Consider the following 16,889-nt stretch of genomic DNA (forward strand, 5'->3'; position numbering starts at 1 on the left):
GAGATTGGAAATTTACTGATTTACCACTAGAATCCTGCTTATGATTTGTGTTAGCTAGTATGCTTTTTATAACGATAGTAGGCTCCCACTAACTTCACCCTTTGTATTTTTTATGAAGTAAAAAGTCAATTTTCTATTGAATATTTTGAAAATTGAAGTTATAATGTTCAGTTTAATATAATGTTAAATGTTCTATTCTTTTCTTTGCACGCATCCTAACTGGTAGGATAAATGGGAAAAGAAGGATATGAGTTTAAATAAACAGTCATATCACTTGCAACAATGAATCCCAACATATTGGGTTGTTCTGGCAACAGAAAATGGTGATTATACATAGATGATATGGTATAATATTTTTTATATTGCAACATTATTTAAGTATCGATAACAAGCATTCACGGAGGCGAGAATCAAATGGATAGATTAAAAAATTACCAACCGTTCAAAATCCATTTTTTTATTGAAAATTTACAAACTTCTACATGGAAAACATTTAGATAATAAATAGCAGGAATAAGAAAGTATATAAAACATCCGCTAGTATTAATTGATAGCAATAGTAAGGTGGCTCCTCTTCATCAAGTGTTGTCTGGTTGTAAAGCAACTCGCCTCCACTAAATCTCATAAGGGAAAAATGATTTGATCAGATTAAGTTCCTTGGTGACATTAATCATATTCATTCTTTCTTTTGGTGATTCCATTGAACAAGCAAGTGCAATCCTAAAAAGAGAGAGTAAACATGTCTCTACACTCGGATGCACAAGACCCAGGTTCTTATTATCAGTAGTCCGTTCTAATTCATTATGGAGAATAGTTAGGTCTACAATCTCCACAAAATTATTGGATATTGTAATTTTAACATAATTGTGGAGAGTATGACCATCTTTAAACATTTCATCTGTGGGTTTTCTTCCAGTTAACATTTGTAAAATCAGAATTCCAAAACTATACATATCGCCTTCAATTGACACCTCGGAACCCATTCCATACTCTGAAATGTAATGCAAATCAGTCAATGGCATTAAAGATATCAAAATATTAATCCAAAAGAAAGTAAAAGGTCTAGAAACAAGACCTAAAACTTGAAACTAAAAGATTTAACAACTTAACCAAAAATAAATCATATTATACCTGGAGGAGCATAACCAACAGTCCCTTTTATTGTAATTGTGCTACTTTGCATCAGAGATACTCCAACACTTGAGAGTAATCTTGCTAGGCCAAAATCACTCACATGAGCTACCATGCAATCATCAAGAAGAACATTGCTAGGCTTCAAATCACAATGGATGACAGCCTGCTCACATTCGTAGTGAAGATAATGAAATGCTGAAGCAACATCAGTAATAATATTTAACCTTTCCTCAAGGTTCAGTGATCTAGGTTGATCTGCTATTTCTGTTGCCGGATGCAACCAACTTTCTAAGCTTCCATTTGTCACATGCTCAAAAACTAGAGCTTTAAATTCTTGACCTTTGAAATCTGTGCTGGAACAACATGTTAAAATCTTAACTAGATTTCGATGCCTAATATTTTTGAGTGCATTGCATTCAGCAATGAAACTCTTATGAGCTCCATTCTTTTGAAGATTTAGGACCTTTATAGCAACAATTGTGTCTTCTGGCTCAATAGTTCCTTTGTACACAGAGCCAAAACTTCCGAGTCCTATCAAGTTTCTTATTGAGAACCCATCCGTTCCACGGTGTAGGTTTTGGTATGAAACCTTGGCCAGCTGGTCAATTGTTGGTGAATTAGAAGATGGTTTTTTACTTCTTTTCCTCATCCAGTAGAAAGTGAGAATAAATAATAGTATGAGAAAAGAAATGAATACACTAAACATCGCAACCTTCAAGTTGAAATTGTGGTGATGTGCATGTTTCTCACCTTTGACAGGGCATAGGGGTAGATGCAGCTCTGAAACACCTCCACAAAGCTTGTTGTTTCTAGTCACTGCTAACTCACTTGCATTTCGAAAGACACCTTCAGTTGGTACCTCACCATCCAACATGTTAAATGATATATTTAAGTATTCTAAGAAAGAAATATTCTGCAGAACATCAGGAATTGATCCAGACAAGTGATTTCGTGATAGGTCTAAATATCGAAGACCTTTTAGTGAAGCCAAAGAGGATGGTATGATTCCATGGAAGGAATTCCCCTGCAAATAAAGGTACTCCAAGCTTGAGCATTCTCCAATTGTTCCAGGAATATTACCGCACAGATGATTCTCAGAGACATTTAACACTTCAATATTTTTCAATTGGCCCACTTCATATGGTAGACTACCACTCAATGAGTTGTGTGACAAGTCTAGTAAATTTGTTAAAGAGGAAAGACTAAAAATCTCTGAGGGTATGGTTCCTCTAAGGTTATTTCGGGAAAGGTCTAGAACTTGCAACATTTGACAGTTCCCTATACTTGTAGGAATATTTCCTTCTAACAAATTTTGGTCTAAAGCCAAATAATATAACAAACTGAGGTTGCCTATGAAGGGTGGTATATCTCCTAACAGCTTGTTTCCACCCAAATTTAAACGTTGCATATTGTGAAACTTTGCAAAAGAAGATGGAATAATCCCCTCAAAACGGTTCTTTTCCATGGTCAAGATAATTAAGCTTAATAGATTTCCTAATTCTGCTGGAATTTGTCCTGATATATGATTACCCCCAAGATATAATTGATTAAGTTGGGAGGATAAATTGCCCAAGCAATTTGGCAAACGACCTCCAAACTTATTGTAGGCTATACCAAAATGTTGCAACTTACTACAGTTTGTTAATGATTTTAAAAACTCCAAATCTGTAGTTAAATTGTCACCTAAATTGTTTTCAGACAAACCTAGGTAATACAGATCTATTAGCTTCCCTATATTCGGAACTTGGCCCATGAAATTGTTATGAGCGATATTAAGTAATTGAATGGCAGAAGCATTTGCAATGGAAGTGGGGATTGGACCTGAGATTTGATTCCTAGCAATTTTAAATACTTGGAGATTGGGAAGGGTGAGAAACATGTTGGGTGGAAGAGAGCCATTAAATTGGTTATGTCCAACATAGATTAAAGTAAGAGATGACATATTGTAAAGACAAGATGGAAATGTACCCGACATTTTGTTAACAGAAACTGATATAGCTGTCAAGTTTTTGAGGAGGCATATTTCATTTGGAATATCTCCCTCTAAGTTATTATCACCCATCAAGAGAACTGTTAGGGATGAAAGATTCCCTATGAAGGGTGGGACTCCTCCTATTAAATTGTTTTCTTGAACAACAAAAAGTTGAAGTTTTCTAAGAGAGGAAATTTCAATTGGTATTTTGCCACTCAGATTGTTCCCAGATAAGAGTATCTCTTTGAGATCAGAGCAACTGGTCAAGTTTGTAGGAATTCCCCCAGTTAACGAGTTGTTGATGAGAGAGAGTTGCTGCAATTGTAACAATCGACTCATTTCTTGTGGGATTTTTCCGTAGAAGCTGTTGTTTCCAAGATTGAGGTTTATAAGAAAAGAGAGATTGCCAACTAGTGGAGATATGAGCCCACGTAATTGATAACCTTCTAGGTTCAACTCGGTAACTCTTTGGTACATTGGGCTGCATGTGATTCCATGCCAGTTGCAAAAGTGAGTAGAACTATTCCAAGAGAACAAGATTCCATACGGGTCATTGGATACTAATTCCTTGAATCTGAGCAATGCCAAATGGTCTGTGTGGTTTCCTGCTGCTGGAGAGGCAATTGTGTTTTGGCCAAACCAGAGTGAGTCCAAAGTAAAGAGAAGAAATAGGTGGAAGGCATGTAAAGCAAAATGCAGGTAACGTGAGGGAAAAAGGTTTCATTTTTTCGTTGAGGAAGATGAGACCACTGGAGTTTGATAATTGGGTGGAAACACAGAAGAGGGGATATTAATTCCTTGTGTTAATCTATGCACTTAAATACTGGAGGCTCACGTTACGTGACATCTTGAATTTGAATTTGATTGCCACTACCAAAAAAAAGGAGCCCTTAATTAAAAGTCAAGTCGACTGATCTGTCTCGTTTCCTAACACAATAGAGGCTCTTATGTTTGGTCCCAACCACGCCAGTTTTTGTGTGGACCAAGATGCATTTGGCATGGAGTCGAAAGCTAAATCAAAGATATTTTTTATGTGAAATTTTTTTAACTTCAAACTTCTTTCAATTTTGATCTACTCTAAGAAGATATATAGCTCACTGTTTTCGTCACCCTTCAGTCGATGAATTTGCTCCCATCTTTTTTTTTTTTTTTTCCTTGCAACATGACGGATGTGTGTCACTCGTTGATAATATCAACAAGGATTTGTAGTTTTCATTTTTTTTTTTTTAAAAAAACTTGACAATATCATGTTGTTTTATGACATAGACACGAATTATTTTAATACATAACATATCATCATGTGTACATTGGTATTTGGTGGATAGTTCTTACAAAAACATTTTTTTCCCCTCTCATTACATGGTACTATGATACTTTCATATTTTTGAGATAAAAATTAAAGAGTCAAATGAGATTGCTTTAACCTTTAGAATTCTTGTCTTTTTTCTTGTACTTGATTCAATTTCACCTGATGTAGTACATAGATAATCATGGAAATTGCTTTTAACCAGCTTCAAATCAAAATCAGAAGTTCCATGTCCTGTCTATATTTGCAGCATTGTATGTACTTAGGTGTGAAGAGAAGAAAAAGGACAATAAAGATGCCAACAGATAGGGGCCAGCTGATCAATGGGAATTTAATAACCAACAATAACCGCTGAGTTGCTACATTGACAGTAATGAACTGTATTATTACACTAAGTATTTGCTTGGGTCAGTGTTCAAACTCTGTCTCAAGCAAATTTTGAAAAATCTTTGAGGGTCAGAGGACATGCCTCTCTTCTCGAACGGAGATTAGTCTCATCCATTCTCCGGTAGCAAAGTTCAATGCACCATCTGTTTCAATGCGAGGACAAGATGACCGGAGGAGGGTGAACGAAGATACCTCCAAGTTATACAAAAAAAAAAAAAAAAAAAAAAAAAGCCATCTATTATTAAACGTTGAGATTAGATACATTGTGAACGGTTGAGTGACTTTGCAATTGAGGAAGTATCTGGGTGCAAATTCAGAGACTTCAAATTGGAGCATTTGGCTCAAAAGTAAATAGAACATCACATTTTAATAAAATAATACAGCAATTCAATAGAAACATAGCATGTCACATGGAATAAAATTAAATTTATGTTCTCAAATTAATTTTATGATAATTTATTAAGTAGTTGAGTGTATTAATATCCGTAAGAATTTATTTATGTCATTACGTAGACTCAAAGCATATTTGGTTGATTCAACTTAACAAACAAGTCCAATTTTAAACAAATTGCAAATGCAGGTGGAATATGCCAAGGGTTCAAGATATTGTAAGGTTCGCGGGCTATTCATGTTTTTTTTTTTATTCCAATCAATTAATCACTTTGCGACTAGTCCGATTCGGGACGGGTCCCGGGATTAAGGCTTTAAACCCCTCCCAAAGACGGTACTGAAAAAGATCGAACATATGCTCTCACCATTCCTTGACGCCAACTAAGCTACCATAATTTGGTGGTTATCCATGCTTTGATTAGGAGGTATTTCAACACATTTGAATGTCACATGCTAATCAAATAATACAGCAATTCAATGAAAACATAGCATGTCATTTAGGAATTAATTAAATTAAATATATGTCGTCACAATAATTTAAAAACATTTTTTTTAAATTATAAATATGAATTAATCTAAAAATACAAAAGAGTTTCTTTATATTTAACGAATAAAACCTAGTCTTTTCTCACTCTTCAGACTTCATCTCTCTGTTTTTTATGTAGTTTTGCATATTAGTCAGGAGTCATGCCCCGGTTTATACGTTCCCTACCAATTCTTGATAAACTTGAATTTATTGCTTTTGATAAAAGTCTATGCTTGACTGCTTTTTGGGGTTGTGGAAAATTGGAAGATGAGGTTTTCTCATACTGCTATGTGGCCTAGCTGATGTTGCTATAGAGAAGAGTCATTTGTGTCACCATTTCTACATTAGTGAATAATGATTATCGAGCAATATTGATCAGCTTATATTATGTGGCCATTGGTGTAAAAAAGGTGTGAAAATTTTGGTGCAATTTGGTAGAAAAAGATGTCCCTTTCTCACTAGGTGCCGTTCTTTGGTAACATAAAACCATATTCATTCTTTCTATGAACTATTCGATTGAACAAACAAGTCCAATATTAAACAACTTATTGGGAAAGCAGCTAGAATATGCCGAACGTGTCAATATTTCGTGAGGTTCGTTGGCTATTGATTATCTACTTATACTTGACTTGAGCAATGCCAAACAATCAATTTCGTAATTTCCTAATGCGGAGGTAGCTCTGTTCCAATGCCAAACAAGCACGTAGACAGAGAATTTCATACACGGCAGCTAAATGTTTCATTTTCTTTGAATAAGAGAAAGCAAGAGTGTATATGCTTTACTAATCGAGATTTTAGAATGATGATGCTGATATGAGAACCCAATATTGAATTAATATGAAGTTAGGATGAAACTAATTCTGCATTTGAGCGACTATGCCCTGTGGTTGAAAATTCTTCAATTAAAGGAAAAGGCAATTAATTAAGAACACGTACATTCAAACAGTGATAGGTGGTTTGAAAGTGCATTTGATTTCTACATTGTCAAATAGTTCCACATTTTTAGCCAACACTAAATTAAACTCTTTGATCCTTGTATATCTTCCATGAAACAGTTTATTTGCAATTATGCAAGGATAATGTCGTGTACAAATATTACCTCCACCCCACACTCGCAAGTTGAATTTAACGGAGAGTGATTTTCTTGGATCCTTGTATATCTTGTAATAGTTGTTATTGAATTCATTTATTTCTCTTACAAGTTCTTGCCCATGGATAGACCGAAAGGCATAATTTTCTCTTATCTTAATTTTCTCATATCATTACATTCCTCAAGCCATTAACTTGGACTAAACTCAACCATATGTGGTTAGATACATTATTGGACCGATCATAAATCAAGACAAGTCAGTTGATCTATCTGCTTTCCTAAATTGAGGCTCTAATGTTTGGTCCAAACCACGCCAAGTTTATATCAAGATAACAATTAATTGTGTGTGGACCAGAATCCATGGAGCCAAAATCTTTTCAAATCTTTGATCATCTTCAAAGATTAAATGTGATGCCGAAATTTGAACTTCAAACTTTCTACAATTTTATTTTAGTCCAAGAAGATGAGCACACTGTAACACTTCATCAGTTGTCAGTATGTTATCATCATTGCATATGATATTAAGCGCAGTTAAAATCACAATAGTTTAAACTTTTTCTTTTTCAACATTGGACGTTTCCAATTAAAATCATTACCGTATTTGAAATAACCAAAAAATGTAATTATAACTTATACACATTTGCGGAATAATTAAATCCGAATGTTTTTATATCATACTACACTTATTTATTGATGCTAAGTGGTTTCCATAAACCAACAAAGCCAATTTCACACTTTTACAATTATGAACACTGAACCATTCTTGATTTTTCCTAAATTGGAACTGATCCACTTGACCATAAATTCACATTTTTTAATATGTTATCCTAGACTTCTCAAGCTTTACAATGACATATTACACGCCTCCATAGAAGCTGCAGAATTTCAGATAAGTCCGTCGTAAGTTAATTATCTAAAACTACCGTCAGTGAATACAGGGCAGTATGTAAATCTAAAAAAAGAGGCATATTCCCATGCCTAGAATTCTCTCAACTCATTATTTTGAAATTAGACATCTTGGGACTTTGATTTGACATATCATGTGCCTCGTTTTGTTGAGAAACAAAAAAGATATGAATTTTACAAAATCCAACCAAAATGTTGTCAACGTAAGGCATATTTGAGCAGTGTTCACTCTTCCAAAACTGGGCGCATTCTGCCGCTCATAAAAATCTCATCTTTTAGGACAAGAAACTAGACATCCTAAACTTTAATTTGATACCTCACACCCTTAATTTGGTTAAGAATTGAGTGAGATATGCCCTTTCAAAATCTTTACTCACAAGTATACATAATTTTGACAACACTTCCTTGGTTTTATGTCTTAACATTTTCTTACCTAATTGAGAATTTGATAACATGTTGTTGGGTAGTATTTATCCAAAGATTAGAATCGTTCCCTAGGAACGGTTGAGCTAGTTACTTTTTATTTTCTATTCTTATTTCTTGAACTTTCATACCACTAAACTTAACTAAAAAAATATAAACTTGGTTAATATTCAGAACAGATTAACAACAGTGATAAAAGGATGAACACAAATGTGGAGTATCTAGGATTCTTGAATCATGGATGTTCCATAAACTATGCATTCCTGCATTTTTGCAGGACTATGGCACTTTAATCTCATAATTTGACTCACTATTGCTAGTTCTCTGGAATTTCCCAATTCCAGATCTGTTCCTCAAAAGGTTCCTTTCCTAAGGTCTTCTGAATCCTTAAAAATTATATCAAATACCTACTTGGGTTATCCCTAACCTCAAGAGTTTAATTAGCAAAAGAACATAACCTGATTTTCCAATCACAATTATGCAAAAAATATTCCAAGATCCATTCCCATAGTTCTCATGGACTTAAAATTGAAGAATTGCTAATCAAATGAGAGTAAAGAAAGCATTACAATGTTCATAAAAATAAGGGAATCACCCAATCATCTTGAATCCCAGAAAAAGAACTTAGAATTCCATATTAACAAGAAACGAAATTACAGAATCTGAAGTAAAAACAACATGCATTACCAAATATAAGGAAAAGAGATCTCAGAGTGAAAGTTTACAGACCAGTATTTAAGCAAACGAAATTCCTCAGTTACAGCTAGGAAGAAGAGAGAAATCAGCTTGCATGAGGGTGCTTGTTCTCTTTCTTGAAGATGTGTTGTCAATACTCTTCAATCTCAAGAACTCGATCACATTTTCATCAAGCTTACACAGTTTCAAGATTCTCAAAAGAAAGCAAAAACTTTTCACAGAAAATTAACGAAAACTAAAAACTAATCGATCTCTTTTTTACAACCCACAAAACACCTATTAACTAATCTTCTTCAAACAGTTGTTGTCCGTTGATCTTTTTTGTCCATTGAAGGGTTCACAATTGTTCCTCAGTTCTAGATTTTGTCCATGTGTCCTTTTTAATTTCTGAAAGTAATAAGTAGTGAAATTTGTGAGTAAAAATCACATTACTTTCCTCATTTTACCTTTTTCTCAAATGAGCCATATTATTTCTCTTTTTGGGCCCAATACCTGCAAATCACACTTCACTCAGCCCAAATAATGCATCTTGCCAATTCAAGGCCTAATCTATTGATTCATCCATGAACCAACTTCAGTTGTACCAGTCATGCAAATCACACATGGATCATTTACATCAACTATATATATACAAATCGTATCTCCAACGACGAAACTAAATATACAACATAATGTCAAGTAAATAAATACATACCCCATACGATATACCCTATACATGCTCTCTAAACACATATTGTAATATCCCCAGCCTCGAGCCGGTTCAATTAACATACATATGATACTTAACAGAAACAGCGGAAGACTTAAACTTATAAAAATACGAGCTAACTTTTTCTTTTTCTCATTAGGCGTAAACGAAAATCGGACAGAGTAACCTCTGTAAGTCGGACAACTGAGGATTTTCCAATCTCACTCTCAAGCGTTCCTAATAGACAGTTTAAACTATATATATATCCAGAAGTACCAGTCATGCAAATATACTCAGATACCCATCTATGGGCGCATGCAGAACTTGGCTCCGTGCCACTAATCTAATAGCATGCAATCCAATACATAACATAACTGAATACTATATAGTCATATCAACATGCCTGAATGTTAGGGAAAAACCTAACTGAAGAGGAAAGTGAAAGAATGAACAGAATTTCTATTATTTGCGTAAAAAGAATGCTTACAATCACTGTACCTTTTACACTTGGATATACACAACTGAATAGTAACTGACTCTAACTCAGGTTTACTCACTCTATACACTTAACTATCTTTAACTCAAGCTACAAGGTAAAGTAACTCAAGATACAAAGTCTTGGAGTCTCACAGAGTGTTGTCTCACTCTATTACTAGTCCTACATGTAACAATACCCTCCGCTTCAGAAACAACCTTGTCCTCAAGGTGCATGGTTGGATAACAGCGAACCAACAACTCCTCTGGCTCCCAAGTGGAGTCCTCTGGAAGTGCATTGGCCCATTGCACTAAGTATTGACGTTGGGAGAGTCCAGCCTCTACAACTGTGCGAACGGACATAATGGCCTGAGGAGTTTGAACCGGTTTATTGTCAACAGCAAGCTCAGGCAGTGGCCTTGGTTGCGCATCCAAGCTTCCACGAAAAGGTTTCAGCAAGGAAACATGGAATGTTGGGTGAATTTGACAACCTGGTGGCAGCTCCAAGCGATAAGCAACAGTCCCAAACTTTTTTTAATAGGATAAGGGCCAAAATACCGCTTGGCAAGTTTATGACTTGCACGTCTCTCCACAGATATCTGTCTATAAGGTTGCAATTTAACCCACACCAAGTCTCCAATCTCAAAGGACCGATCCTTTCTATGCTTGTCACTCTGGATTTTCATGCGATTTCTAGCTTGCTGCAGGTGTGATTTCAAACGGGAAAGAACCTCATCTCTTTGCACCAAGAGAGTCTCCACTGCTGCTACTTTGATCAAGCCGCGAGGAAGCTGCGGAATCTACACAGGATGCTTTCCAAAAACTGCCTCAAAAGGACTCATCCCAATGCTAGAATGCACACTGGTGTTATAATGGAACTGAGCCCAACCAAGCAAACCAGACCAGCAATGTGGCTTCTCATGACAGAATGAACGAAGATATTGCTCAAGATAACGATTTGTTACCTCCGTTTGGCCATCCGATTGAGGATGATAAGTCGTACTAGTGTGTAAGGAAGTTCCACTCAATTTGAATAGTTGTGACCAGAATTGACTAACAAAAACTGGATCCCTATCAGTTACAATAGAGCGAGGGAATCCGTGAGTGTAGACCACTAATTCACAAAATAATTTGGCTACAACAGCAGCTGTAAATGAACGAGGCAGTGGCCCAAAATACGAAAACTTGGACAATCTATCCTCAATAACAACAATTGTAGTAAATCCTTTGGAGAGAGGTAGTGCAACAATGAAATCCATTGTTAAATCTTCAAATATACCTTCAGGAATAGACAAAGGTTGCAGCAACCCACCTGGTTTTGATGTCTCATACTTAACTTGTTGGCATACAAGACATTCACTCACAAACAACTTGACATCTTTGCGCATGGAACTCCAATAAAAGGTAGCACTAAGCCGCAAGAAGGTGCGCAGAACACCTGCGTGGCCACCAACCGGTGTGGAATGAGCCTCATGGACTAATTTGGGAACCAAAGGAGAAGTAGGACTGAGTAGAAATCTGCTGTTGTAAAACAGGACCCCATCCTTCACTGTCAAATGAGTATGCTCATTTGGGCTGCTCCTCAATTTCGCATGCCACTGCAACAAGTAAGCATCCTCCAAATTTTGCTGCTTAATCTCCTGCAAAACATTGAAAACTGGTTCTGAAAACAGAACATTCACCATACCTTCTTCATAAACTCTTGACAATGCATCAGCTACTACATTACTATGACCAGCCTTATACTCTATAGAAAAATCATAACCAAGCAATTTACATAAGTACTTTTGTTGCTCCGTAGTCTGTATTATTTGATTCATCAATTCCCTCAAACTTTTATGATCTGTCTTGATCACAAATGTGGAGCCTAGCAAATACTGCCTCCACCTTTTAACAGCAGTGGTGATGGCATAAAGTTCACGTACATAAGTAGAGGCATTGGTCATCCGAGGATTTAGCTTTTTGCTAAAAAAAGCTAAAGGTCTTCCCCTTTGTAGCAGCACTGCCCCCACCCCACTATTTGAGGCATCAGTCTCAAGGACAAAAGGTAAAGTGAAATCTGGTAAGGTAAGTATAGGAGTATGAGTCATTGCCTCCTTTAATTGCTGAAAAGCTTGAGAAGCCTCTGATGTCCAATGGAAACCCACTGCTGACTTGAACAGACCTGTCAATGGGTTAGCTATAATTCCTCACAAACCTCCTATAATAACCGGTAAGACTAAGGAAACCCCTTAATTGCTTCAAATTTCGTGGAAGAGGCCACTCAACCATTGCCTGAATCTTCTTAGGGTCAGCATGAACCCCTTGATTAGACACAACATGACCCAAATACTCAATAGATGCTGCACCAAAGGAGCACTTTGAGGCCTTCACAAAAAAATTGTGCATCTGTAAGCATTCAAGAGCAATTCCCAAATGCAGAATGTGTTCTTCTACTGATTGACTGAAGACCAATATGTCATCAAAGAAGACAATAATAAATCTGCGCAAGTATGGCCTAAACAAGTGGTTCATCACAGCTTGAAAGGTTGTTGGAGCGTTTGTTAAACCAAATGGCATCACTAAGAACTCATAGTGGCCCTCATGGGTCCTAAATGCTGTTTTATGAATGTCTTGAGGCAAGACTCGAATCTGATGATATCCAGCACGTAAGTCAAGCTTGCTAAAGACTGCAGCACCCCCCAATTCATCCAATAATCCATCAATAGTAGGTATTGGTAACCTATCTTTGATGGTAATGGCGTTCAAGGCCCTATAATCGATGCACATGCGCCAAGTATTATCCTGCTTCCTTACCAATAAAACCGGAGAAGAAAAAGAACTTTGGGAATGCTGTATAAAACCAGCTGACAGTAAATCAGATACCTGCCTCTCAATCTCGGACTTCTGGTGGTAAGCATAGCGGTAAGGTCTCACATTTACAGATTTTGATCCCTCCTCCAAGTGAATAGCATGATCTAAGCCCCTAAAAGGAGGTAGCTCACTAGGAATCTGAAAAATAGCTTGATACTCCACTAGAATCGGCCAAAGCTCTACAGGTATCTTGTCCTTAATGGAAAACAATTCTGAATTTGTGGGTGACTGATTCAACACTATGTGTCCTGCTAAGACATTGCAATGGGATAATTCAACATCCCAATCAGTATGAGTGCTTTCGAATCTTCCCTGTTGCTTGACACCTTTCAAAACAACTTGCTCACCATGCCATTGAAACTCCATGGAAGGTACCACATAATCATGTGTGACCTTACCAAGCTGTTGTAACCAAGGCATTCCCAAAATGATGCTAAGGTCAACTAACTCAAGCACCCAAAAGTCAATTAAAAAGACATGACCCTGTAAGGTAATGGTAACACTAAGACACCTTCTGTCAGTCATCAAAAACTCCCCATTTCCCATCAAAATACGCAATTTCTTTGCACGAGTGATTGGTAACCGCAAAACACCAGCCAACTCCTTTTGAATGAAGTTATGGGTACTCCCTGAATCAACCAACACAGCCACCTCACAATTGCCAATAACAGAGGAAAACCGTAAGGAACGTGTACCTGAGTGCTCAGTAAGTACATGCAGAGCACCATCTTGAGGTACCTTCAGCAAATCTTCGGACTGCCATACAATTTCTTCTTCCCTATCAACTTCCTCAGTCGAGTTGGGAAAATCGCCCACCATCAAGAGTAATTTATTCTGGCATCTGTGCTTAGAATGCCACTTCCCATCACAATAATAGCAAATGCCCAGTTCCCTTTTCTTGTTAAAATCAACATGGGAAAACTTCTTCATCAATGGTGGCGCTGGTAAAGCCAATTTGGGATTGGAAGGACCCAATTGAGGAACAGTAGAAACTGGAGCAGTAGTCACAGAAGAGATGGGAACCGCAGAAGTGGAAGGAGAAAACTTATTAAAGAATTTCTTACCACTAGTAGAAAAAGAATTGTGAAGCTCCGTATGATGATCATCATAAGCTAATGCATATTGCATAGCCTGATGCAAGCTCACAGGAGAACGAAGTTGAACCGCACTTTGGAGTTCTTATTGCAACCCAGAGATGAAAAAACTCATGTACAAATCATCATCAAGACCAGGTACCTGGTTAATCAACACCTCAAATTGCTGAATGTAATCACGCAATGCAGCCGTCTGTGTTAATTTGGACAGAACACCTTTGAGATTCGTATAAGTAGAAGCTCCAAAACGCTCGCGCAAGGCTCGTGTCAAACATCCCCAAGAACGAATCAATCCGCTACTGTACATCCACTGGTACCAAGCGGCAGCAGAACCCTCCATACGCATCCCAGCAATGGGAACCTTAAACTCTTCGGACACTTGCTGGAGAACAAAAAATAATTCGGTACGGAAGATCCAATTGTTAGGATCCACACCAAAAAAAATAGGGATTTCTAACCGAATCGCTTTGGTGAGGTTCCTGGAATCAAGGTCTGTTCGAATATGATGGGGAGGTTGGGGATCACGACGAACACGATCTTCACATCCCATCAGCGCCTCATGCAACTGTTGAAGTTGTGTGGTCAAAGATGCAAACTGGGCTTGACTTTCCACGCGATTCTCAACAAAGCGTTGATCCACCCGATTCTGGAAAGCGAGATTCTCCTCTTTATCACGATCAAACCGCAGTTGCAACGTAGAGAACTCGTCCGCCAATTCCTGAAGACGCATCGTGAATTCAAGAATGAAAGCACCAATTTGTTAGGGAAAAACCTAACTGAAGAGGAAAGTGAAAGAATGAACAGAATTTCTATTATTTGCGTAAAAAGAATGCTTACAATCACTGTACCTTTTATACTTGGATATACCTAACTGAATGGTAACTGACTCTAACTCAGGTTTACTCACTCTATACACTTAACTATCTTTAACTCAAGCTACAAGGTAAAGTAACTCAATCTACAAAGTCTTAGAGTCTCACAGAGTGTTGTCTCACTCTATTACTAGTCCTACGTGTAACACTGAATACATAAATGTACATGCATGGAATATGAACACTATACAACAATACATCTTTTCCAAAAATACTTCTAAAATAAATAGTAGCCTCCAGCCACCCAGAACTCCACATCCTCATACTAGTACCTCTAGCCGCGGTTTGTGTCCTTGTCCCATGAGGCTCTTCAATTAACTGTATTCCTGAAATCATATCCCCAAACGGGGTTAGAGACGAATCTCTAGTAAACTCCAGGTTTATGGAAAACTCTCCATACCCTGGGCTCACTTCCTGCATGACAGTCAGATACATAATATACAAAACATCATATAAGCAATTATCATAACTGTACAAATCATATATACATATCTTATCAAAGACATACGCAGTCATCCCCAAGGGATGACCCCAAGCAGAAATCAACGTACGTAACAAACATCATTTACAAAAATCATCACAATACTCACATCAGAATAAAACGTGTTATATCAGAGATGTACGCAATCGTTCCCAAGGGATGACCCCAAGCAGAAATCAACATACGTAACAAATATCATTTACAAAATCATCATACATATCACATAAAACATGTTATATAATCAATTATCATAACTAAACAAAACATATACACATATCTTATCAGAGACGTACGCAGTTATTCCCAAGGGAGGACCCCAAGCGGAAATTGACGCACGTGTTCCCAAGGGAGGACCCCAAGCGGAACCAGAACATACCAGAGGCGTACGCAGTCATTCCCAAGGAAGGACCCCAAGCAGAAATCAACGCACGTGTTCCCAAGGGAGGACCCCAAGTGGAACCAGAACATATCAGAGGCGTACGCAGTCATTCCCAAGGGAGGGCCCCAAGCATAAATCAACGCACGTGTTCCCAAGGGAGGACCCCAAGCGGAACCAGAACATATCAGAGACGTACGCAGTCATTCTCAAGGGAGGGCCCCAAGCGGAAATCAACGCACGTGTTCCCAAGGGAGTACCCCAAGCGAAAACAAAAACATATCAGATATGTATATATGCTTTGTATAGTTATGATAATTGCTTATATGATGTTTTGTATATTATGTATCTGACTGTCATGCAGGAAGTGAGCCCAGGGTATGAAGAGTTTTCCATAAACCTGGAGTTTACTAGAGATTCGTCTCTAACCCCGTTTGGGGATATGATTTCAGGAATACAGTTAATTGAAGAGCCTCATGGGACAAGGACACAAACTGTGGCTAGAGGTACTAGTATGAGGATGTGGAGTTCTGGGTGGCTGGAGGCTACTATTTATTTTAGACGTATTTTTGGAAAAGATGTATTGTTGTATAGTGTTCATATTCGATGCATGTACATTTATGTATTCAGGCATGTTGATATGACTATGTAGTATTCAGTTATGTTATGTATTAGATTGCATGCTATTAGATTAGTGGCACAGAGCCAAGTTCTGCATGCGCCCATAAATGGGTATCTGAGTATATTTGCATGACTGGTACTTCTGGATATATATATAGTTTAAACTGTCTATCAGGAACTCTTGAGAGTGGATTGGAAAATCCCCAGTTGTCCGACTTACAGAGGTTACTCAGTCCGATTTTCATTTACGCCTAATGAGAAAAAGAAAAAGTTAGCTCGTATTTTTATAAGTTTAAGTCTTCCGCTGTTTCTGTTAAGTATCATATGTATGTTAATTGAACCGGCTCGAGGCTGAGGATGTTACATTTATGGTATTAGAGCAGGGCCTCTCATCCAGTACGGTGTGGTTCGAGGACGAACCAGGCGGAAGCTGGTGGGCATGTAACATCTCGAGCGCGGACGAGGGCGGGGAGTGATCGTCGGTGCAAAGAGGCACGAACAAGGAGCGGCTCCTGACAGGCTTCCAGCGGGGGGTTACATGCATGAATGAATCTAATCGACACCCGAAAGAGTGGGATTCCAAAGGTTGTGCAGGTATAA

The 16,889-nt window shown here is 37.6% G+C and overlaps 1 protein-coding gene across 1 annotated transcript; it reads right to left on the reverse strand.

Annotated features, from left to right (window-relative positions):
- Nucleotides 1-489: 489 nt before the first annotated feature.
- On the reverse strand, nt 490-3,869 carry LOC133285066 (probable LRR receptor-like serine/threonine-protein kinase At3g47570). Its single transcript, XM_061482259.1, has 2 exons — nt 1,132-3,869; nt 490-991 (listed from the first exon to the last, which is right to left on the reverse strand). Exons 1-2 carry the CDS (start codon nt 3,581-3,583, stop codon nt 615-617), a joined length of 2,829 nt encoding a protein of 942 aa, XP_061338243.1. The 5' UTR covers nt 3,584-3,869; the 3' UTR covers nt 490-614.
- Between the last annotated feature and the right edge of the window lie 13,020 nt (nt 3,870-16,889).

This window comes from Gastrolobium bilobum, unplaced genomic scaffold (genome assembly GCF_033153095.1).
Source record: "Gastrolobium bilobum isolate Gb01-03AN ecotype WA unplaced genomic scaffold, APGP_CSIRO_Gbil_v1 utg16346, whole genome shotgun sequence".
NCBI classification, from domain to species: Eukaryota; Viridiplantae; Streptophyta; class Magnoliopsida; order Fabales; family Fabaceae; genus Gastrolobium; species Gastrolobium bilobum.